Consider the following 24,183-nt stretch of genomic DNA (forward strand, 5'->3'; position numbering starts at 1 on the left):
ATTTCTGGCTCTTAACCTCTGACTGGTTGGCCACCCCTGATATAACGCATCATATCGAACATTTGATGCCCAACCTGCTCAACTGACCCGAATAGAGTCCAGTATTTGGCTTTTATGTCTGTGATTGGTCAGCGATGTGGAGTGAGAAAGGAGCAGGGTTTGAACCTCTCTAGGTAATAAAAGTAGTAGCAGAAGAAAACATCAGATCTCTGTGGAGGGATGAGGAGACTGCAACCTTCCTCACATGAAACAAATAGAAATGCCATATTCTTCTTTCTTTCTTCGCCCCACCAGCTGTTTCTCTTGAGGTGGTTAACTTCTAATATTCTCACAGCAGTAGACAATAAATATGTGGATTTATTTGGCAGATTTCTGTAAATTCAGTTCATACTTGCACTACATTTGGATGGCTAGATGTCTAACTCTTTTTTTTATACATTTGTTAGTTAGTTCTGTCATTTTTCATGTGAACAACACTGAATATATTCCAGGAGACAGTCAGATGGTCTGATATTTAAACAGATGTGTTACACAATAACACATCTCCCTATCTCCCTATCTCTCTACGACGACCGGCTTTTTCTCTCCACCTTCCAGCGTGGCCGTTTAGAACACTTTTTATTTGCGATGTGGTCGGACAATACGTCTGCTAGTTGTGATCGAGCATCACCTCACTCTTAGCGTAGTGAGATTTGAAAGAGCCAAAAAGTCCTCGAATGTTGATCACTTGTACTCACTTTATTAACAAGATGAGTCGGTCCATAGGACTTTCTGGAGAACTTTGCGGTGATTGTTGCACTTTTTTAAAATACAAAGTGGCAGAGGTGTATGTGTGTATCTAGTCGCCAGGAGTGGTTATGGTAATACTTGAATTATAATCACGCGGATGTGATGGTGTGTTACAGCTGTATACACAAAGTTGGTTTAACTAATCTGGAAAACAATTAAAACCGTATAGATTTATGACAAGATGACTTTTGTTTTAATGTAAGTTATTGAAGTATAAATTTTTAGCATTTTTCCTTTTACATTTAAATAATGAATCAACTAACGACTGATCCACTTCTTACAGGAACAGTTTATTGTGCGGTGCCTTTCCACAGGTTTTAAAACGTGTGTTGTTTTCCCGCCTGCAGCCGGAGAGACTCCAGACCCCTGAGCCCCACAGGCGCCGGGACGGTTACCGTGACAACGACCGACCTCGTCGCTCACCGTCGCCTCGTTACAGACGCAGTCGCTCACCCAGACGGTTCGTGTTTTAATCATCCAGAATGAGACAAAGATCTTCCATCTGTAGCAGAGTGCAGCACATCCCTTCAGATAACGCTCATCTGGATGGTTTCTCAGAACCTCCTCTGACAAATCAATGGCCTCATCAACAGATAAATAGTTTCTGTAAATAATAAGTAATGGTTTAATACCACTGTAGCGGCTGACAGGATTTCTCAAAACCTCCCTGGCTAGCTCACGTGCTTCATCTTCAATTCTTTCTCCTTTCTTAGCACATTGGTTGAAGTAGTGAACTGCGAGGTACAAGTTCTCTGGATCCTTTTCTTTGGCGATTCTCATTTTCTCCAAAATGTCAGCCCCCACTGCTGTGCTGCTGTGCTCTGAAGCAAACATTAACCCTAAGATATGGCAGGTGTTCCACTCCACCATGTCTGGCTGCATCTCAATGGCCTTCAGGAAGTAATCTAGAGCCAGCGGCATTTTATCTGTGCTAAACCTCATGAAAGTCCAGGCTTTTTCAGCGCAGATCTCTGGGTGGAGCTTGGCCTGGGATGGAGATGGATATTCATTCATCAGGGCGTCAACCTTTGTCAGGTAAGCCTCACTCTCTGCTGGGTCTCCTAGGTGGTGGTGCAGCCAAGCCAGGTTCCCATAGTTCACCACTAACCAGGGACCCTCATCTGCATTTCTTATCTGGCAGAAGGCCTCTGTAGCCTTGTTGAAGAAACTCTGGGCTTCTTCAGTGAACCCCAGCTTGTATTCAATGAACCCCCGCAGGTTGTAAATGTGACCCAGCCAGCAGTGTCCGTCCTCGGTGCCAAAATCCTCAAACCTTTCCCTGAAACGTAAAAGTTTGGCCCTGCTGGTGTCCAGATCCCAGGTGAAGTGGCACTGCAGGCCCTGCAGTTTGGACACCAGTGTTGTTTGACTCTGAGCAGCACTGATGGAGAATAAAAATAACAATTATTAAAACACATCATCAGTAGGTTAATGTAATATGCTTTGAAGTTTGCTATGTTTTCATAACCACTGTTCATCTCATGTGGAGAAAAGGAGAAAGGAAGGAAGGAAGGAATGGAGTAAGAAGCACTGAGTAGACAGCAAACAAGTAAACAAAGAAAGGAAAAATGAATGGAAAGGAAAATAAAACATCCATCCTTTTTTCATTCCCTCTCACCAGTAACATTTTCAGCTCCTCCTGGGGGATCCCATGGTGTTCCCAAGCCAGATGAGATATATATTCAGGGGTGCACATAACTGGTACGCAGGTACGCATGCACGGCAAACATCTGGATAGCGTGACATCACTTGTGTCACTACGCACCTTTGCGTACATGATAGGTCATCAAAACAACACATATTTCGTCTACACCTGTTTCTTGTCAACACTCAATGGAGTAGACTACTAGACTTGTCCAAAAAAACTAAAGACATCAAGCAGCTACTTTGGCGTTTCACCACATGCAAAATAACAGCAAACCGAGCCGGAGCAGAAGAAAATATTATTTTCTGAAAAGTGACTCAAGTGACTTATTATTATTATTATTATTATTATTATTATTATTATTATTATTATTATTATTATTATTATTATTATTATTATTATTATTCCTTTTCTCTTTCCCTTTCTTCCCTCGTCCTAACCCCTGGCCCCACTTCCCCTACTATTGTAAAGCGGCTTTGAGGTCTCGAAAAACGCTATATAATTTCAATTTATTATTATTATTATTATTAAAAGTGAGGGTTTTGGATCTCTGGGGCTTAATAATAATAAGATATTAAATACATCATAATGATTGTTATTACTTGAAAGACAGAAGCAGTTGCTCACCTCATCATTCAACTGTTTCCTCGACTCAGCAGTTCTCTAAATATTACTTAGTTCAGCTGGATTTAGCTCTTGATGCTGCTTTGGGTTCGCTGGAAAAAAGTCAGTGATGTCCAACTCCTGCTTTGCTGTAAATTATGAGATGTTGTTGAGCATGCAGCTTTAAATGTTGACTGCAAAGTTGAAGTGAATGTCAGATGTTTACATTTTTGCTCTGTCCACGCCCACCTGACTATCGTTTCCCAGGAATAGAAACCGAAAGCCACATTTCTGAAAAATGAACTAAGACCTGACTCATTAAAGTTTGTGATTATATTCTCTCATAAGTGTATTTAAAATAATCGTTTTTCTTCTTTAGAAGAAAAGCAAAACGATTATTTTAAATGTGTGTATATATTCATATTTGGTGAGTGAAATATTTAACCCCAAGATGCCACATTTCTTTACTGGGTGCACCTTCTGATAAAATATGATATCATAATTTAAGCATATTCAGTATATGTGTACACTTTGAGCAGCAGTTGTCTGCAGAATGTCCCTGTCGGCTTAATGTGGAGCCTTGGGGGTCCAGGTATGTCCAAAAAGTTCACTGTGCCCCTCAGCTGAATTCTCTCCCTGACAAAAAACAAAACAACAAAACTGAGGTGCATAGACTTACTTCATGAAACATGCTAATGTGAATTATACAATTAATAAAAGCTATGTGAGATGCGTAAAATGACCCCTTGTAAAAATTGTTGCATGTCTGTTTCATATGTGATGGCGGTGACCCTGGTGAAAGTATGAAGAGCTGGGACAGCGTTACCTGGAAACACCTGCATTATGACGCTCTGCTGATAACCCACTCAGTAGGGAGAAAACATCTGTTAAGAGACTCTATTCTGTCACTAGTGCAAACGTTTACAGTCTTGGTTTGTGGTTTGCTCTGTTTGACAACAGTTCTATAAGCAGATATGAGATGCATCGTATTATGGTCCGGGTTTGGAAGCTCTGGGGTTTGACTCTACTCACATAAGCGTTGTTCACATTGCCGTAACATTTGTCTAGAATTTTATCCCGCATTTATAGTATTATTGAAAACCGGGTGACAGTTTAAGTTTGCAATAATTGAAGTTCCCTATAATAAAAAACACACCTTAAGTTCAAAAAGGTGAAGTTGAGTCGTACTGTGTTGTCTGCACCACTTATCAGTGATAAAAACACAGATGCCCCAGATGTATTTAAGTTTCTTGTATATAGTAACCACCAAAACAAAAAAAAAACACTTAAATAACTTTTATTGGTGTACATAATGCATATTTACTTAGACAATGATTGACATTTTTTTATTTTGCCTTTATTTATATAGGTAAAATCTCATTGAGACACAGGGTCTCATTCTCAAGAGAGACATATTTTCTATACATACAATCAGCTGGTGATAATATTCAGTTTATACATCAAGTTAAGTATTACAGTACCAATCAAAGAGTTTTATAGTTCACAAAACAAAGCTAACTGCAAAGCAAATTGCAAAGGCTATATAAACAATTTTACAAATAATCTTTTAGATATTGTGACAATATCTAACATCTGTCTTCCATTAACTACTAAAGTGCAGACATGTGTTGAAACCTGCATTTAAAAGACAAAGCTTGATTCATTTACTGATTATTTTCAGGTAATGCAATACCTAAATTTGTTCTGGATTCAGAACCAGTGCTGTTAAAAACATTATGGCTCTTGCAGGTTTTCCAGAAACTTCTGTATTTCGCGACACATTCTGTCCTTGCCTTTGTCTCTTATGTTCTTTAGAACTTTGATGCTTTTCTCACGAAAGATGGATTGTTGCGGTATCTCTGCCGCCTTCATGTGATATCTTAGTGAGCTGGTGCGATCCTGTCCTTGGAAGTTTAAATATTTTGCGTAGTTGTTGTAAAGCATCTGTTTGCCTGCCTGATCAAGATCACTTTTTAGCAGCTCCTGGTATATCTGCTTAGCTTTAACCTTGCCGTTAGTTGATTTGGAATATATATTTGCAAGGTCTATTTTCTTCCCAAGGGAAGAATGAGGGTAAAGTGAAATCACCTCTTCATGGAGACTGATTGCTCTGTCTACCATGCTTTGTTTTTGGGGACTGTCACTGAAAAATATCTTCCATTTGTAGCAGAGTGCAGCACATCTCATCAGATAACGCTCATCTGGATGGTTTTTCAGAACCTCCTCTGACAAATCAATGGCCTCATCAACAGATACATAGTTTCTGTAAACCCTAAGTAATGGTTTAATACCACTGTAGCTGCTGATAGGATTTCTCAAAACCTCCCTGGCTAGCTTACATGCTTCATCTTTAATTATTTCTCCTTTCTTAGCACAATGCTCAAGGTAGTGAACAGCAAAGTACAAGTTCTCTGGATCCTGTTCTTTGGCGATTCTCATTTTCTCCAAGATGTCAGCCCCCAGCCCTGTGCTGCTGTGCTTTGAAGCAAACATTAACCCTTTGACATGGTAGGTGTGCCACTCCACCATGTCCGGCTGCATCCTAATGGCTCTCTGGAAGTAATGTGCAGCCAGCAGCATTTTATCTGTGCTAAACCTTATGAAAGTCCAGGCTTTTTCAGCGTAGATCTCTGGGTGGAGCTCGTCCTGAGATGGATATTGGTATTCATTCATCAGGGCGTCAACCTTTGTCAGGTAAGCCTCACTCTCTGCTGGGTCTCCCAGGTGGTGGTGCAGCCAAGCCAGGTTTCCGTAATTCACCACTAGCCAGGGACCCTCATCTGCGTTTCTCATCTGACGGAAGGCCTCTGTAGCCTTGTTGAAGAAACTCTGGGCTTCTTCAGTGAACCCCAGCTTGTATTCAATGAACCCCCGCAGGTTGTAAATGTGACCCAGCCAGCTGTGTCCGTCCTCGGTGAAGAAATCCTCAAACCTTTCCCTGCAACGGAAAAGTTTGGACCTGCTGGTGTCCAGATCCCAGGTGAAGTGACACTGCAGGGCCTCCAGTTTGGACACCAGTGTTGTTTGACTCTGATCAGCACTGGTGGAGAATTAAAATAACAATTATTAAAACACATCATAAGTAGGTTAATGTGATGAAGTCTGCAATTAGTGCATAACCACTGTTCATCTCATGCGGAGAAAGGGAAGAGGGAAGGAAGGAATGGAGTAAGAAGCACTGAGTAGACAGCAAACAAGTAAACAAAGAAAGGAAACATGAACAGTCATAAGGAAAATAAAACATCCATCTTTCTTTCATTCCCTTTCAGCAGCAACATTTTCAGCTCCTCCTGGGGGATCCCAGGGTGTTACGTTTTGTAATAAGGAGGACCCAAATGCAAAAACCAAGATGAGGTTAAACAAAAGAGAGCTTTATATAGTAAAAGCTTACCAATATATAAAACGAGGTAACAAATAGAACTGAAAACACGAACCAGGGTTGACACAGGATAGCACGAAGATTCACAAGGGTACACGAGGGACGCACACGGCAACATGGATAGCATGAGCAGAACATGAGAGTAACAAAAATAATGAACTGACAAAGAACACTGAGACAGACAGGGATATATACACACAGACACTAAATGAGTGAACAAGACACTGGGACGCTGGGAGAGAAAGGCAAATACACAGGAGGAAACTAATGAAGGGAACGAGACACAACTGGGGGAGAAAGGCAAATACACAAGGGCAGGAAGTAATACAAGACATTACACAAGGGGAAGGGAACATTTCAAAATAAAACAGGAAACGCAAATCCAGCGTCGTGACACAGGGTGTTCCCAAGCCAGATGAGATATATAAATTCTATTCTATAATATAAAAATATTATTTCCTCAGCGTGTTCTGGGTCTACCCCGGAGTCTTCAAGATTTGGACGGAAAACCGCAGAAGGAAAGCTTAATTTCCTCTGTATGTCTGAGCTTACATACCCTATGACTTATGCTGAGCCCAGCTACCCTACTGAGGGAAATTATTTCGGCCACTTTTGTTTGTGAACTCAATCTTTCGGTCACTACCCAAAGGTCATGACTAAAGTTGAGGATTTTAGATCTCTGGGGCTCAATAATAATAAGATATTAAGTACATCAGAATGATTGTCATTACTTGAAATGCAGAAGCAGTTTCTCACCTCATCATTCGGCTGTTTCCTTGACTCAGCAGTTCGTCTGGTTTTTGCTCTTGATGCACCTTTAGGTTCGCTGGTACAAAGTCAGATATGTCTAACTCCTGCTTTGCTGAAAATGATGAGATGTTGTTGAGCACGCAGCTTTATATGTTCACACTGAAGTCGAAGTGAATGTCATACGTTTGCATTTTTGTTCTGTCTAAACACGCCCGCCTGACTATTGTTTCCCAGCAATAGAAACCTAAAGCCACATATCTGGAAAAACAACTAAGACATGACTCATTAAAGTTTGTCATTATATTTTCTCCTAAGTTTATTTAAATTAATTAGTTTGTTTTTCTTCTTTAGAATATGATGTCACACTGAGTGAAATATTCAACCCAAAGATGCCACATTTTTTAATGGCTGCAGCTTCTCATAAAATTTTATGATATCATAATATAAGCCTATTCAGTATGTGTATACACTGACAGAATGTCAGTTACTCTCAGCTTAATGTGAGGTGTGAAAAATGGCCTCTTGTCAAAATTAGTGGCCTGTCTGTTTCATATGCGATGGCGCCGACCTTGGTGAAAGTATGAAGAGCTGGGACAGCGGTTACCTGGAGACACAGGTCATTTAGCAGGCGCTCTTAGACCACTAGGCCATCACCACCCTGCACCCTGCACCTACATTATGACGCTCTGCTGAGTAGGGAGAAATCATCTTTTAAGAGACTCTATTCACTGGTGCAAATGTTTACTTTAATAGTTTGGCTCTACTCACATAAGCGTTGTTCACCTTGCCGTAACATTTGTCTAGAATTCTGTTCCGCATTTATAGTATTGTTAAAAACCGGGTGACAGTTTAGGTATGCAAGGATCGTCATTGTGCCAACATACGCAGTCTTTAGATTAAAACGTGTAGTTTAAAATCAAAGAAAGAAATGTAAAATTACTTTGTGGCAGTGGGGTGTGGTTAGGGCGCCGGCTGCTGGGGGGAGACGGGAGTGTCCCAGCTGGAGGCCAGAGAGCTGAACGGAATCAGGTAATCAGTCACATAAAAAATGCATGGTGATGGCCTGGTTCTGTTCATTTTCCAGTAGGCTGAGTCCTGGAGCCCCAGACATGGATTACCCAGAGCGAGAGAAATCCACGGGATTACACGGTGCTGGACGGAGTCAGCAACCTCGGAGCTATCTAAAAAGCACCTGATAAGACATGCATTTGTTTGAGTGTACCAATAAACAGCTGTGAGCCTGTCCCACGTCTCCTCTCCTATCTACATATCATCTGGCTGTAGATAGGGATTGCTACACTGGCACCTGAATAGGGACAGGTCAGAGGAGGGGAAAAGCCCTTGCCACAATACGGCGTGCCAGATCGTGTCCTCCTGTGGGAGCTGCTGCAGTGCTCGGCCACCAGAGGGGCGATCCAGGAAACACTCCGGTTCGGCCACTGCCGATTGGGCTGCAGAAGATGACGCAGCCAGGTGCTGTCTCCAGCCGGGAACCAACTCTGCGGAGGACGTCGTCGGGCATGAGGCACTGGAGCAGTTCATTGCCGGACTGCCAGCCTCTTCAGCGAACTGGGTCCAGTGCTACCATCTGGTGGACAAAATTGAATTTACACCCAAAATTCAAATAAGAGTTATAATTATAATAATTGTCACAAATTGCCCATTAGAGAAAAAGTTTGAATAAGTCCTGCCTTTGATTTACCTTTGATTATACTTATATTTCAGATTTACATTTTATGGTTTTGATTTCCATGTTTTCTTTTTATTTCTGATTCCAGATTTAAACTTAGGAAATTTACACTTCCAATTTTTATTTTAGATTTAAAACGTAAACATTTTTTGATTTCATTTCTATTTTAGATTTAAAACATAAACATTTTTTGCTTTTTATTTTCATTTTGCGCTCAATTCATTTGAATTTTGAGTATCTCCACTGACTGAACAACATTTGAGGAATTTCAAATTTTCAACATGATGGATCCATCTGAAAGCTCAAAGCAAGTCAAGGTTGTGTCCACAGCACGGTACAAAGAACAAATGTACCAAGGATTGGATGCCTGCACCAAACCGAGTGAAAGAAAGAAGGTTCGAGCAAAGACAGAAAAGCTACTACTCGCATGGCAAGAAAGAGGATTGTTTCCAACTGATGATCAACCAGGTCCAAGTGAGGACCAAAGAAGGGCAGTTTACGAATTTGAAAATGGCGAATATCAACAAAAGATGGCAGCATGGGAGAAGACAGGAGAAAAACAAAAATTTGGAGCTGTAAAGAAAGCCGCATTGAAAGCTGCAAACAGAAAATCCAGAGCTATGCATCTCCTTCTACTCTTCAAGAACATACCTCAGACCGCACCTGAGACAATTTGTGTAATCAGGGAAGCAAAAGAAGAAAAAAAAGGCACCAAACATGAAGAAACTACACCTATCCAGCCTACACCTCAACTCTACCCAGATTTGACACAAGCCTCCGCCCCTCCAGCATATGCACCCAGTCACAATCTTGTTAATCCCACTCCAATACAGGCACCCATGATGGGCATAAAGGGAGGATGTCTGGAAGTAGAGGAGGGAGAAACAGAGAAACGACTAGAGCACCTGATGAAACATGTCCAACTACTCGAGGAAAAATTTGAGGAAAAGCTACTCAACGCCCACTCTCCCTCTCATTTTGCTGCTCACCCTGCTCCAAATCCACATAAAGAGGTACTACGCACCCCAAATTCATACTCAGTTTTCCATGATTACACCATTTCAAACAAACAGCAAATACTGGTAGCTGAAGCAGTACGAATGGATGAAAGACGCAAAGAAGATGCAATAAGAAGGGAAGAAATTATCAAACATGATGGTACACGCCAAAGAATGGGTTATGACAGCCTGGAAAAACTGGAGGAAGAAGCAACAAGCGAGGAGGGACCAGAGTATGAAGAAGATAAAACTGATGAGGATGAAGAAGAATTTGAACAAGCTGGAAGAAGCTCAAGGAATTCTGAAAGGAGTCTCAGCACGATTTCCCCAGAAGAAAAGAGTGACTTCAAGACATACTTTGTAGAAGGACGACTGAAGATGAAAGAACAGTCAATTTCGACTAGAACCAGAAATAAGATGGAAGAGCAAAGAGCAGCACAACAGATGCCACTCATGGCAACACCAGGAGGACCCATGGTATACCACGCTTGGAGTCATCGTGATTTGGAGAGTTTGGCGGCCAAATTGCCTCCCCTCACCTCACCTCAGGAGCACAGAAATGGATTAATGAATTTGAGAAATACACAGCAGGAGATCGTGTGTGTGGGAGATTTGAGGACTCTCATGGGCAGACTGGAAGACATGGATCTCATCGCTGGATGCAATAACGAGGACGATGAAAAATCCTTCAATCCTCACAGGAATCATTACTGGGATGCTATGAGAGACGCTTTTCCCACCACCCGCAGCATAACAGCAGTGACAGGCCTAAAGAAAGGAAATGATGAAGAAATGCATGCTTTCCTGAAAAGAAGCGAAGGCGTCTGGTTAGACAGCACTGGAGAAAGACATGACATCTCTCCATCATGTACCATGTTGTGGAGACATGCAGTGATAAAGGCCCTATCTACTCATGTCCAAAACTGTCTGAAGAGTGTGGTGGGACTAGACTCAATGCCTAATGCACTTTGGAGAGAGCACCTTGTGCATCATGACGAGCAACACAGGCAAACAGAAGTGCAGAAGGAAGAAGAACATCTGACAATCACCAGCAGATTGGCAAAGGCTCAAATGGCTGAGAAAGACACTGAGGCTTCAAGAAATAAGAAAGATAAGAGACAGATGTTAATGGGACAGTACGATACTGGAGAATTCCCAGAAACAACAATACAGACTCATACACAGCAACAAGTTCCTCAGAATGGACCTCCATGGCAAGTACCAAACAGAGGAGCATGGAGAGGGGGTAACAACCGCTACAGAAATTATGAAAGAGCTCCGCCACAGGGATGCTTTAATTGTGGAAGCGCATCTCACTGGGTCAAAGATTGCCACCAGTATGGGCAACAAGGAGGAGGAAACTCCTACCAAGGAAGAGGAGGATTCCCTAACAGTAGAGGAGGAGGATATCCCACCTATGGAAGAGGAGGAAGAGGACAGCAAGGTCCTGCAGGAGGAAGAGGACAGCAAAGTTTTAGTAGTGTCCTGTAAACCTGATGGGTAGAGACCTGCTGGTTAAAACTGGAGCACAAATTCTATGTTCCAGTGATGGACTGACTCTACAGTTTCCTGGACAAATACCTCTGCATGGACAGTATCAAACAGATCAAAGGATCTTGGTGATGACATCAAGCCCTACCCAAGACATTGAAGAAACTACCACAACAGTGTATTGGAGCCGCCTGTTGACAGAAGGTCAAGACACTCCAGGAGTCCAGAAGACTTACATGGAATGGAAGCCTTGGATCAACACATTAGCTCCATATGGACCTCCACTTGATCCTTTACACTGCACCTATAACTACTTGCGTCAACCTGACGAAGAGTATCAACAAGCCTGGGAGGAAGAAAGAAACATGACAAAGGAGCAAATAGAAGTCAAGGACATCTACGTGGGACCTCAAGGTGTAGCTGCATTCTGTGCTCTCACTAAAGAACAACTGCAATGGTATGCATTATCAGCTGAAGCAGTGCCACATATCACACTGGCATTGGCAGTAGGATCTGAAGCAAGGTCCCTAGGTCCCATGATAAAGAGAGCCTTGTCAATCAACTGGCTCCCAACCAATATTGCCTGCGTATGGAGAGCAGAAGATGAGACGATGTGGAAAATCACTCACCACAGTATGGATGTTGGCATCTTGAAAGAACAAGAATTGGAAAGAGACCATGGAAGAGAACACACCAACCATCCTGACACAGAAGAAACACTCAAAGATATCCCATCATATTTGTGGACAACTGGAGACTGATGTAGGTTTTTTCGCCTCATCATGAGGTCTCAGTGACTCTCAAAACAGAACAATCATCATGTTGGTTACCGCAATATAACCTAAAAAGAGAGCAGGTTGAAGAAATAGGAGCAACAATCAATGGACTCCTAGAAGCTGGTGTAATCAGACACTCAAACTCCATCTGGAACACACCCATTTTACCAGTCCCAAAAGCTGGCAACAAAGGCTGGAGAATGGTTCATGATCTAAGAAAAATCAACTCTGCTACGGTGTCACAAAATATACCTGTTCCAGACCCATATGTGGCACTTCAAAATCTCAATCCTGAACACAAATACTTCACAGTCATAGATCTGGCTAATGCTTTCTTTTCTCTACCATTGGACCCTGAAGTACAAGACATATTTTCTTTCACATATAAAGGACAGAAATACACCTACAACAGAATGCCACAAGGCTACAAAGACAGCCCAGGACTGTTCAATCAAGCTCTGAAAAAAGACTTAAGCAGCTTACAACTGTCACGGACGTCAGGACTCAGAGATGGAATTGACAATAGTTTATTAGGCTCAGCCAGCGAGCAGATGGAAACACCATACAGACAGGGGAGGGGTGAACACAAGGATCAGGAACTCAGGAATACTCAGGCTCTAAGCACTGGAAAATAAGGAGACTGGCGTGAAAGCACAGTGAACTAAAAAGTACAAAACAGGGAGCGTCAAAACAAGGTACACGAGTCGAACTCGGAACAAACGAGAACCAACGGAGCAAACAGAAAACGGTACGATACCGGGATCAAGCAGACAGACAGGCAAAAAGGCAAAAGGCAGGAAAATCGCGTTGCAGAATCTGGGGAGGAAGTCCATGGGGTTTAGTCCACTTTGTACGAGGCCAGATGCGGAGTGAAGGGAGTGAGGAGACTTTATGCTGTGAACACAGGTGTATCAGTATTCCGGTGATTGTGGATGCAGTGAAGGTGAGTGAGTGGAGACAGAGGGGGGCGTGGCAGGTGCGAGTTCAGGCACAGACATGACATTACCCCCCCCTCCAGGGACCGCTCCAGCGGGCCGAGGGTCCCGACGTCGGAGTCGTCGTCTCGGCCTACCACGATCTCGGGGTGCTGGGAGGTGCGGGTGGTCTCGATGGAAGACCTCGAGGAGGGCCGGGTCCAAGATGTCGTCACGAAGGACCCAGGCTCTCTCCTCAGGACCGTAGCCCTCCCAATCGATGAGGTATTCAAGGCGGCCTCGATGACGTCGTGACGCCAGAATCTCCCTTATGGCGTAGACGGGACCCTCTTCCAGCAGGAGCGGCAGGGGGGGGTTCGTTCACGCCAGGCTCTGAGGGAGAAGAGGGAGAAGTGATTGGAGGGTGATACGGTTTCAGGAGAGACACATGAAATACTGGGTGTATACGGTAGTGAGGTGGCAACTGGAGCTTAAAGGCGACCGCATTTATTTGCTTGATAATGGGAAAGGGACCAATGAAGCGAGGACTTAACTTGCGAGAGGGTAGTCGCATCCTGATGTCCCTGGTGGAGAGCCAAACTTTCTGCCCGACGGAGAAGGCGGGGTTAGGTCCCCGTCGGACATCAGCCTGGCGTTGGTGGCGTCGGACTGCCCTCTGCAGGTGGTGATGTGTCTCGTTCCAGACCCTCTCACTCTGCTGGTACCAGTGGTTAACAGCGGGGACTGTGGAAGGTTCGCACGTCCAGGGAAACAGTGGTGGTTGGTAACCGAGTACGCACTGGAAAGGGGTGAGCCCCGTAGTGGCCTGACGGAGGGAATTCTGTGCGTACTCGGCCCAAGGGAGAAACTGGCTCCAGCTGTGCTGATGGTTGTGGCAGAAGGTTCGTAGATACCGGCTGACCTCTTGCACTTTCCTCTCAGTCTGCCCATTGGTCTGTGGATGGTAACCAGACGTCAGGCTCACGGTCACACCTAGGCGCGAGAAAAAGGCTCTCCAGAACCGGGAAATGAACTGTGGTCCACGGTCCGAGACCACGTCCTCTGGTAGACCGAAATGGCGGAAGACATGGTCAAACAGGGCGGAGGCAGAGTCGGCAACTGTGGGAATACGTTTTAAAGGGATGAGTTTACAGGATTTTGAAAAACGATCTACTATAATGAAAATGCAGGTGAACCCATGTGATGGAGGCAGGTCTGTGACGAAGTCTACGCCTAGATGTGACCATGGTCTCTGGGGAATGGGCAGAGGTTGTAATTTGCCGGCTGGTAACTGGCGAGGAGTCTTCGCCATGGCGCATGCCGCGCATCCGGCTACGAACCTTCTGACCATCTTAGCCATGCCTGGCCACCAGAAGCGTTCCTGCAGGAGTGAAAGGGTTTGATTGGCCCCAGGGTGACCTGTGCCCAGTGAGCTGTGAGTAGACTCCATTACCTGATCTCGCAGAGTGGCTGGGATGTATGTCTTATTGGCTGGGGTGCCCGGCGGAGCTGGATCATCGACTTGGGCTTGAGTGATGTGTTCGTCCAGGGCCCATATGATCGGGGCAGCGATCAGGCGAGATGGTAAGATGCCCTCCGGCTCTTCGACGCACTCCGGCGCGTCATGGATGCGAGAGAGAGCGTCCGCCTGGATGTTCTTGGGTCCTGGACGGTACGTGAGGGTAAAATCAAATCGGGTGAAGAAGAGGGCCCACCTGGCTTGTCGGGGGTTCAGACGACGTGCCTGACGTATGTACTCTAAGTTCTTATGATCTGTGAGCACGACGAAAGGATGACGCGCCCCCTCTAGCCAGTGTCGCCACTCCTCTAACGTTAGTTTTACTGCCAGGAGCTCTCGATTCCCAATATCGTAATTTAGCTCCGCCGGGGTGAACTTCTTTGAGAAAAAGGCGCATTGATGGCGACGAGGTGGAACGCCCGAGCGCTGAGACAGCACCGCACCCACTCCCGTGCTGGAGGCGTCTACTTCCACTAGAAACGGAATGCTGGGGTCAGGCAGGGCGAGAATGGGTGCGGACATGAAGGTTCTCTTCAGCAGGGCGAATGCAGCGGCTGCCTCAGGGTTCCATAACAGGGACTTCGGCTTACCTCGGAGAAGTGTGGTCAGGGGAGCAGTAATCTGGCTGTAGCCCTTTAGGAACCGGCGATAGAAGTTGGCGAATCCCAAGAATCGTTGTAGCTCTTTTACCGTCTTAGGTGGGGTCCAGGTGTTGATGACCTCCACTTTCCCCTCGTCCATACTGATTCCGGAGGCAGTGACGTTGTACCCTAGGAAAGACATGTGATCAGAGTGGAAGGAGCACTTCTCAGCCTTGGCAAAGAGGTGGTGTTCACGGAGCTTGTGAAGAACGAGGGACACATGATGGGAATGTTCGGTCTCGTTCCGAGAGTAGACCAGGATGTCATCAAGGTACACTATCACAAACCGATGCAAATACTCCCGGAACACCTCGTTCATAAAACCCTGGAACACAGAAGGGGCGTTGGCCAACCCGAAGGGCATGACGCAATACTCGTAGTGGCCACTAGGGGTGATGAAGGCCGTCTTCCACTCGTCCCCCTCACGTATCCGGATCAGATTGTATGCACTCCGGAGGTCGAGCTTCGTGAACATCTGTGCTCCTTGCAATTGTTCCAGAGCCGATGGAACGAGGGGAAGAGGGTAACGATTCTTGATGGTGATCTTATTTAAACCACGGTAATCAATGCAGGGCCGAAGTCCACCGTCCTTCTTCACGAAGAAAAAACTAGAAGCAGCCGGAGAGGTGGAGTGACGAATGTAGCCCTGCTGAAGAGCCTCAGTCACGTACTCCTCCATGGCCTTCAGCTCAGGCAAAGCGAGGGGGTAGATTCTCCCACGAGGCACAGGCTCACCGGGCAGCGCTCGGGACTGGACAGTATGCAGTGGCTGGTCTTGTAGGCAATGTTCACGGCGGTTGGCGACCCGAATGGCGAGCTGGATGAAACGTTCCAGCCCGACCGAGTCGTCATAACCGGAGAGATGGAGTCGGAGGGTTGGCTCTAATCCTTGCCTGAAGACGGTCAACAGGGCCGCCTCGTTCCAGCCACTTTCGGCCCCCAGCGTGCGGAACTGCAGGGTATACTCCAAAATCGGCGTACGGCCTTGACGAAGTCGGAGAAGGCGCACCTGCGTCGAAGTATCGCCTGGTGGTGCGTCGAAGACCTCCTTGAAGTGCTGCACAAAAGCAGCATAGGAAGCAGTGATGGGCCCGCTCTGCTGCCACACGGACTCTGCCCACTGGAGTGCTCTACCCTGGAGTAGAGAGACGACGAACGCCACCTTCGATCTCTCGGTGGGGTAGCGATTGGGTTCCATCTCCAGGATGAGGTCACATTGGAACAGGAATCCGCGGCACGCAGATGAGGAGGTCCCGGTGAACGGAGGCGGTCGCACGGCTCGGTCGGTGTGGGCGACCGGGGCAGGAGCAGGCGCTGGAGCGGGCATGGTGTTGACTGCGGCGAGGAGACCGCGACGCATCTCCTCGACGAGACCCTGGAACGGGTCTCCCGTGGCGGTGGGAGCGGGGGTGACAGAGGAAGCGGAGGTGGCTCCGCTGGCTGAATCCATCGTTTTGTAGATCTGGCCTTCTGTCACGGACGTCAGGACTCAGAGATGGAATTGACAATAGTTTATTAGGCTCAGCCAGCGAGCAGATGGAAACACCATACAGACAGGGGAGGGGTGAACACAAGGATCAGGAACTCAGGAATACTCAGGCTCTAAGCACTGGAAAATAAGGAGACTGGCGTGAAAGCACAGTGAACTAAAAAGTACAAAACAGGGAGCGTCAAAACAAGGTACACGAGTCGAACTCGGAACAAACGAGAACCAACGGAGCAAACAGAAAACGGTACGATACCGGGATCAGGCAGACAGACGGGCAAAAAGGCAAAAGGCAGGAAAATCGCGTTGCAGAATCTGGGGAGGAAGTCCATGGGGTTTAGTCCACTTTGTACGAGGCCAGATGCGGAGTGAAGGGAGTGAGGAGACTTTATGCTGTGAACACAGGTGCTGGCAATCAGTATTCCGGTGATTGTGGATGCAGTGAAGGTGAGTGAGTGGAGACAGAGGGGGGCGTGGCAGGTGCGAGTTCAGGCACAGACGTGACAACAACTGCCACCAGGTGTAACTCTGATACAGTACGTTGATGATTTGCTGCTCGCAGGCACTAGTGCTGAATCCTGCCTGGAAGCCACAGCAAATCTCCTTACACTACTTGCAGAAGCAGGATACAAAGTCAAGAAAGAAAAAACTCAAGTTGCAAGAAGATCAGTCACTTTCTTGGGAAGACTCATTTCTGCAAACAGCCTGACTCTAACCAATGCACAAAAGACCTCAATCCTATCACATGGAAAACCTAAGACAGTACAACACATGTTGGCATTTCTTGGATTGACGGGTTACAGTAGGACTCATGTACCAGATTATGGAAATCTGACTCAACCACTCAGAGACATGCTCTCAGAAGCAGGAAACAGAAACCTCACTGCTGAGCTCATCTGGACTACAGAAGGCGAAGAAGCTTTCACTAAGACTAAACAAGCCTTGGGACAAGCTGCACATCTATGCTCCCCAGACTACAATGATGATTTTCATTTGGATGTTTCTGAAACAGGAGGGATGGTAAATGGAGTCCTGTTTCAGAAAAAAGGGGGAGAAAGACATATACTGATGTACCACAGCTCAAAATTGGACAATGTTGAACAAGGACAAACAGGTTGTACAAGACACCTGGCTGCTCTAGCAAAGACAATTCAAAAGACTGCACACGTGGTGATGTGCCACCCTCTCAAAGTAAACACTACACATGATGTAGTGGCGTTTCTAAACTCACAAGCGTTCACCTTTTCTCCAGTTAGAAAAGTAAAGATAGAAGAAACACTAACTAAGCCCCACATCACATATGTGGCAGGGACAATCAACATGGCAACAGGACTGAATTCAGAAAACCATGACCCACATGACTGTGCATTTGTCTCACAACAAGATCTTAAAATTAGATCAGATTTGGAAACCGAACCATTGAATAATACAGATAAAATTCTATACAGTGATGGCTGCTGCTACAAAGGAGATGAAGGAAATGTAGCTTCCTATGCTGTAGTGCAACAAAGTGGAGAAAACACACAAACTTTGGAAGCACACATCATTCCACAGCCAGCCTCTGCACAACTTGCAGAAATAGTCGCGTTAACACAAGCATTGAAACACGGAGAAGGCCAGAGAATAAATGTATACACAGACTCTGCTTATGCATATGGCGCTGTCCATATTGACGGCCCCCAGTGGATGAGAAGAGGTTTCCTGACTTCATCCAAAAATCCTGTCAAACATGCTGAAGCATTAAGAGCCCTACTGAAAGCGGCACTGCTGCCATCACATGTTGCTATAATGAAATGCAAAGGTCATCAGAAAACTGATACAGCAGTGGCAAAAGTAAATGATGCAGCAGACAAGGCAGCTAAAGTAGCAGGCGGCTACACTCAGCAAATGATTTGTTTGAACAGTGAAAATCAAGAGCAACTCACTTTGGAGAGCATCAAAGAAATGCAAGCACAAGCAGGAGTCTATGAGCATAATCAATGGGCTCATAAGGGAGCCACCAAGACTGAAGGAATCTGGAGAGCTCATGATGGCAGACTCGTGGCACCAGCTAAACTATGTCACCTGTTGATCAAACAAGCCCATGGCCCCACGCATGTTGGAAAACTAAGAACAACAAGGGACATAGAGGTAGAATGGTGGCACCCATTTATGAAAGAGATGGTTGAAAACTTTGTAACAGAATGTGATACCTGTTGTAAATTTAACAATAAAAGAACATACAAGTGTCCTATGGGTCGTTTTCCAGTGCCAGACGCACCATTCAAAGAGATATGTATTGACTATACAGACATGGGAGCAGAAAATGTGGTAAGAGGGTACAGATATGTTTTGGTAATGGTCGATCGTTTCACTAAGTGGATTGAAGCAATTCCCTGCAAAAAAGAAGATGCCAATTCTGTAATCAAATGGTTAAAAAATGAACTCATACCAAGGTATGGAGTTCCACGTTGCATACGATCAGATAATGGGACACACTTCACGAGCCATAAGCTTGAAGAAGTAGAAAAGTATTTTGGCATAACACACAAATTTGGGTCAGTATATCATCCGGCATCACAGGGTTTGGTAGAACGAGCTAATCAAACGCTCAAAAGAAAACTTGCTAAAGCATGTTATGGTAACAAGTTAAAGTGGGTAGATGCCCTACCTTTGGCACTCATGTCAATGAGATCCTCACAAAGCAGTCAAACACAATTGTCTCCACATGAACTGTTAACCGGTAGACCAATGCCTGGCCCTCCACGCGAAGGAGGGCACGGTCCTGTATTAGATCTATGGCAGATTGAGGCAGATGAATATGTCAAGGCTTTGGCTAAAATCATCGAAGTTTTGTCTACACAGGTGGAAGCAGCAGCAGAAAAACCTGACAAACCACCAGAGACTCCTGTTGGACCAGGTGATTGGGTAAGGGTCAAGGTCCACAAAAGAAAGTGGTCTGAACCTAGGTGGACTGGACCGTGGGAGGTGACAGAACGTACTTCACACGCGCTCCGGGTAAAAGGTAAAACAGGAGCTAATTGGCACCACCTCACACATTGTGTACCTGCACTGGCGCCTTCTCGCTGTTTAGCAGAAATTAGTCAAGATTTGAACCTGCTGGAACAAAACAGTACTGACTAATTGATTTGTGAATCTAGAATCAGCACCAGAGGATAAATTGTCCTTAGATTAATCTAAGTTTCACTTGTCACAATTATTTGTTTGTCCGTCTAAGTGAGCAGATAGCAGATAAAACCAGTTAAAAATGCCACCAATAAAAGACAAAAAAGTGGAGGTAATAGTGTACCAGAAAATCTCTCCATGGGGAGACCCTCAGATGATAGCTGGGTTAGCACTGCTCACAATTGTCATAATGCTCCCCTTGACACTGAGCGTAGGAAGTAAGGAACCAAGCAATAGAGTAGCTAATCTTTGCCCAAATGAAGTTTACTACACACCAGACAATCTGACAACTAAACAAATCCAAGATGTGACTGAACGATTCCCTAATGAGATTGCACCCCCTAACACCATACTAACGCGACGAGTGAGACGCATGAGAAGCATGAAAAACAACGAAGCCGTAGATATTAAGGACGGTGGGATTACCGTTACAGTAGAGAGAGACAAGATCACCTCGTTTGAATTTGATGTAAACACCATGATGTCTGCTGACGGTAGAGAATGGAACACACAATGCGATTCCAACAAAGCCAAGTATCTGTGTATGCCTCCCTGTCATTATCCCGATGTGTTTGCACACTCAAACGGGGGATGGATTAATCTAGACCACCCCTTGGTTGAAAAATGGAGAATCATTAATCAACCACCTAATCCTAATCCTGATCCAAGAACTCTGCCCGGTAATGGGCATCCGACAAATTGTAACCCTGTGGTCATCACAGTTTTCCACCCTGAACTCTCTGATTCTGGCCTGTACTATTTAGGGATATCAAAGAATCCCAAAGACCCACTGTTCATGTTTTGGTTGAAGGTAATAGAGCCAAGCTTAATCCCTCTTGAGAAAAAGACCCAGAAAACGTACACCGGACTAGCAAAGAAGAAAATGAGTGTGACTTATCTGAACATCACTAATCTTAAAGAAACAATGGCAGTGGAGACAGGATATCAGGACAGTAATGCATGGCTGGATTGGGTGAGATACTCCGTTGAACAGAGTAGTCAAGCAAACTGTGTTGCATGCGCCGCTGCTAGACCTAGTTTAGCTACTATTCCATTTCCATTGAATCTGAGTAATGACCCAGCAGGTCTCCAGTGTATGTATGCTTTGTACACTCTTGTCAGTCCCGCAGGATGCACCTCTCTGGCCCTGTTGTATCCAGTGACCAGAATTGACTCCATTCCACCTCATTTTTCGGCCTATGACGGCGATTATGAGTGTATCACCAAGACCAGTGGCACAGGCACTCAGGTAGGACATTTGAAATGGTGTAATTCCACTTTAAGGGTTTCCCACGGAGGGATGTTGTTTGGAGCAAAGATGTCTGTCATGGAATTTGCCAGAGCTGATGTATGGTGGTACTGTGGTACAAACACTTTGCATCCAGCCCTACCGCCAGACTGGGTAGGTACTTGTGCATTGATACAGTTGGTAATGCCTTTCTACATCCTGCCAATCTCTGCTGAAGAACTCTCCGGTCGGTCTAGTGGGAATGAGCTCCTGAGTCGAGGTAAACGTTATATTCCCAGTGGAAGTTTCAGCTCCACAATTTACATGGACTCCATGGGAGTACAACGTGGTGTCCCTGACGAATTCAAAGCTAGAAATGAAATTGCAGCGGGTTTTGAGTCCATTTTCGTTCAAGTGACTGTCAACAAAAATGTAGCTTGGATTAATTACCTTTATTACAACCAGCAGAGATACGCAAACAACACCGTAGATGCTTTCACTGGAGTGCATGAGCAATTAGGGCAGACTAGCCTGATGTCATATCAGAACAGAATTGCATTAGACATGTTGTTGGCTGAAAAAGGGGGTGTCTGCAAATTGTTTGGATCTATGTGTTGTACTTTCATCCCAAATAACACAGCCCCTGATGGATCCATTACCAGAGCCTTGGAAGGACTCAGCGCACTCAGCAAAGAGCTAGCCTCAAATAGTGGGGTAGAGAATTACTTCACAAGCTCCATGGAACGTTGGTTTGGTCAGTATAAGATGATGGTGTTGAGCGTTCTGTTGATCATACCGATAATGATAGGTATACTAATCCTGTGTGGATGTTGCTGCATCCCATGCATCCGCACCCTAACCACTAAGCTGATCACCACCGCCCTGACCAAAGAGAGAGCTGAAGCAGGTCAGTTTTTGATGCACGGAGAAGGCGAGTTCCTCTTAGAGGAGGAAAGACAAAGCCTGAAGGTAGAAGCTTTCGTGTGAATAAATTCCACTAAATGATCACTCCTGCCATGCCTCAGTTACTGATTTTACTGTAGTTAGTCTCACACTGTAGGTACAGTCTAATACAGCTACCTCAGTCTTACATAGACATTGCAAGTTGTACACAATTTTCATGGATAGGATATCAAGCCGTAGTCGTGGAGGAGAGGGGTTGCAGTTCGGTGACCTGAGGATCTCATCGCTGCTCTTTGCAGATGATGTGGTCCTTATGGCATCATTGGTCTGTGACCTTCAACAGTCACTGGATCGGTTCGCAGCCGAGTGTGCAGCGGTTGGGATGAGGATCAGGACCTCTAAATCTGAGGTCATGGCTCTCAGCAGGAAACCGGTGTATTGCCTACTACGGGTAGGGAATGAGCCATTACCCCAAGTGAAGGAGTTCAAGTACCTCGGGGTCTTGTAGGGGACGATGGAGCAAGAGATTGGCCGGAGAATTGGAGCAGCGGGGGCGTTATTACAGTCACTTTACCGCACCGTTGTGACGAAAAGAGAGCTGAGCCAGAAGCCAAAGCTCTCAATATACCGGTCGATCTTCGTTCCTACCCTCACCTATGGTCATGAAGGCTGGGTCATGACCGAAAGAACGAGATCACGGGTACAAGCGTCCAAAATGGGTTTTCTCAGACGGGTGGCTGGCGTCTCCCTTAGAGATAGGGTGAGAAGCTCAGCCATCCGTGAGAGACTCGGAGTAGAGCCGCTGCTCCATTATGTTGAAAGGAGCCAGTTGAGGTGGTTCGGGCATCTAGTAAGGATGCCACCTGGGCGCCTCCCTAGGGAGGTGTTCCAGGCACGTCCAGCTGGGAGGAGACCCCGGGGAAGACCCAGGACTCGGTGGAGAGATTATATCTCCTCACTGGCCTGGGAACGCCTCAGGATCCCCCAGTTGGAGCTGGAGGATGTGGTCCGGAGAAGGGAAGATTGGGGTTCCTTACTGGAGCTGCTGCCTCCGCGACCCGATCCCGGATAAGCGGTAGACGATGGATGGCTGGATGGATGGAACTCAAAGCTTTCAGAAAAGCACATTTCAAAGGCTATAGAGTTCACTATGTACAATACAGTGCAAAGGAAAACACCATGGTTACGGATAGATAGATACTTTATTGATCCCGGGGGAAATTTAGGCACCCAGTAGCTTCGAAGACATATGACATTACACGTCTGTCACCCCCCTCCCCCCCACCATTAAAAGTAAGAAAAAAATAAATAATTAAGAGACAAAATATAAGAGTTCACTGCAACATTGACCAGTGGCTGTGTAAAACTGAGCAGATTTATACGCTAAGTTAAGGAAAATTCATCCATTCAATACTTATTTGAACAAATAATGTGATACTGAATTATTGTCACGACATTTGAACATGTTAATAATCTGTGTTAGTGAAGGATTCGTACACATCGATGGCTGATTTTTTTTAACAGCCTGTCTTCCATTAACTACGAAAGTGCAGACACTTGTTGAAACCTGCCTTTAATGGACACATCTTGATTAATAAGTACTTACAGATTCCTTTAGGTTATGCAATACCTATATTTTTTCCAGAAACTTCTCTATTTCTTTGTCTTTGTCTCTAATCTTCTCCAGAACTTTGATGCTGTTCTCCCGAAAGAAGGATTGTTGCGGTTTCTCTTCCACCTTCATGTGATATCTTATTGACCTGTTGCGATCCTGTTGTTGGAAGTATAAATGAGTTGCGTAGTTGTTGTAAAGCATCTGTTGGTTCAAGATCCCTTTCTAGCAGTTCCTGGTATATCTGCTCAGCTTTAGCCAGGCCGTTAGTTGACTTTGCATATATATTTGCGAGGTCTATTTTCTTCTTAAGTGAGGAACGAGGGTAAAGAGAAATCATCTCTTCATGGAGACTGATTGCTCATCTGGATGTTTTTTCAGAACCTCCTCTGCCAAATCAATGGCCTCATCAACAGATAAATAGTTTCTGTAAACGCTAAGTAAGGGTTTAATACCACTGTAGCTGCTGACAGGATTTCTCAAAACTCCCTGGCTAGTTCACGTGCTTCATCTTCAATTCTTTCTCCTTTCTTAACACATTGCTCGAGGTAGTGAACAGCAAAGTACAAGTTCTCTGGATCCTGTTCTTTGTTG

At 45.3% G+C, this 24,183-nt stretch overlaps 1 protein-coding gene and 1 pseudogene across 1 annotated transcript; one reads left to right on the forward strand and one right to left on the reverse strand.

Moving 5' to 3' along the window:
- Positions 1-1,262, forward strand: part of LOC115006934 (pre-mRNA-splicing factor 38A-like) — a 35,634-nt pseudogene extending 34,372 nt beyond the window's left edge.
- A 3,455-nt stretch (positions 1,263-4,717) lies between these two features.
- Positions 4,718-6,561, reverse strand: LOC115007575 (interferon-induced protein with tetratricopeptide repeats 1-like). The gene is made up of 2 exons (XM_029430512.1): positions 6,472-6,561; positions 4,718-6,077 (listed from the first exon to the last, which is right to left on the reverse strand). The coding sequence occupies exons 1-2, from the start codon at positions 6,552-6,554 to the stop codon at positions 4,772-4,774; spliced, it is 1,389 nt and encodes a 462-aa protein (XP_029286372.1). The 5' UTR covers positions 6,555-6,561; the 3' UTR covers positions 4,718-4,771.
- Positions 6,562-24,183: the final 17,622 nt, after the last annotated feature.

The sequence above is a fragment of the Cottoperca gobio genome, chromosome 4 (assembly GCF_900634415.1).
Source record: "Cottoperca gobio chromosome 4, fCotGob3.1, whole genome shotgun sequence".
Classification (NCBI taxonomy): domain Eukaryota; kingdom Metazoa; phylum Chordata; class Actinopteri; order Perciformes; family Bovichtidae; genus Cottoperca; species Cottoperca gobio.

What these genes read in the sequence shown, in the direction of transcription:
- LOC115007575 (XM_029430512.1), bottom strand. Translation starts at nt 6,554, where the DNA reads ATGTTCTGCTCATGCTATCCATGTTGCCGTGTGCGTCCCTCGTGTACC. An exon ending in GCTATCCTGTGTCAACCCTG is followed by an intron (nt 6,078 to 6,471) that starts GTTCGTGTTTTC and finishes ATTCTCCACCAG; the next exon opens with TGCTGATCAGAGTCAAACAA.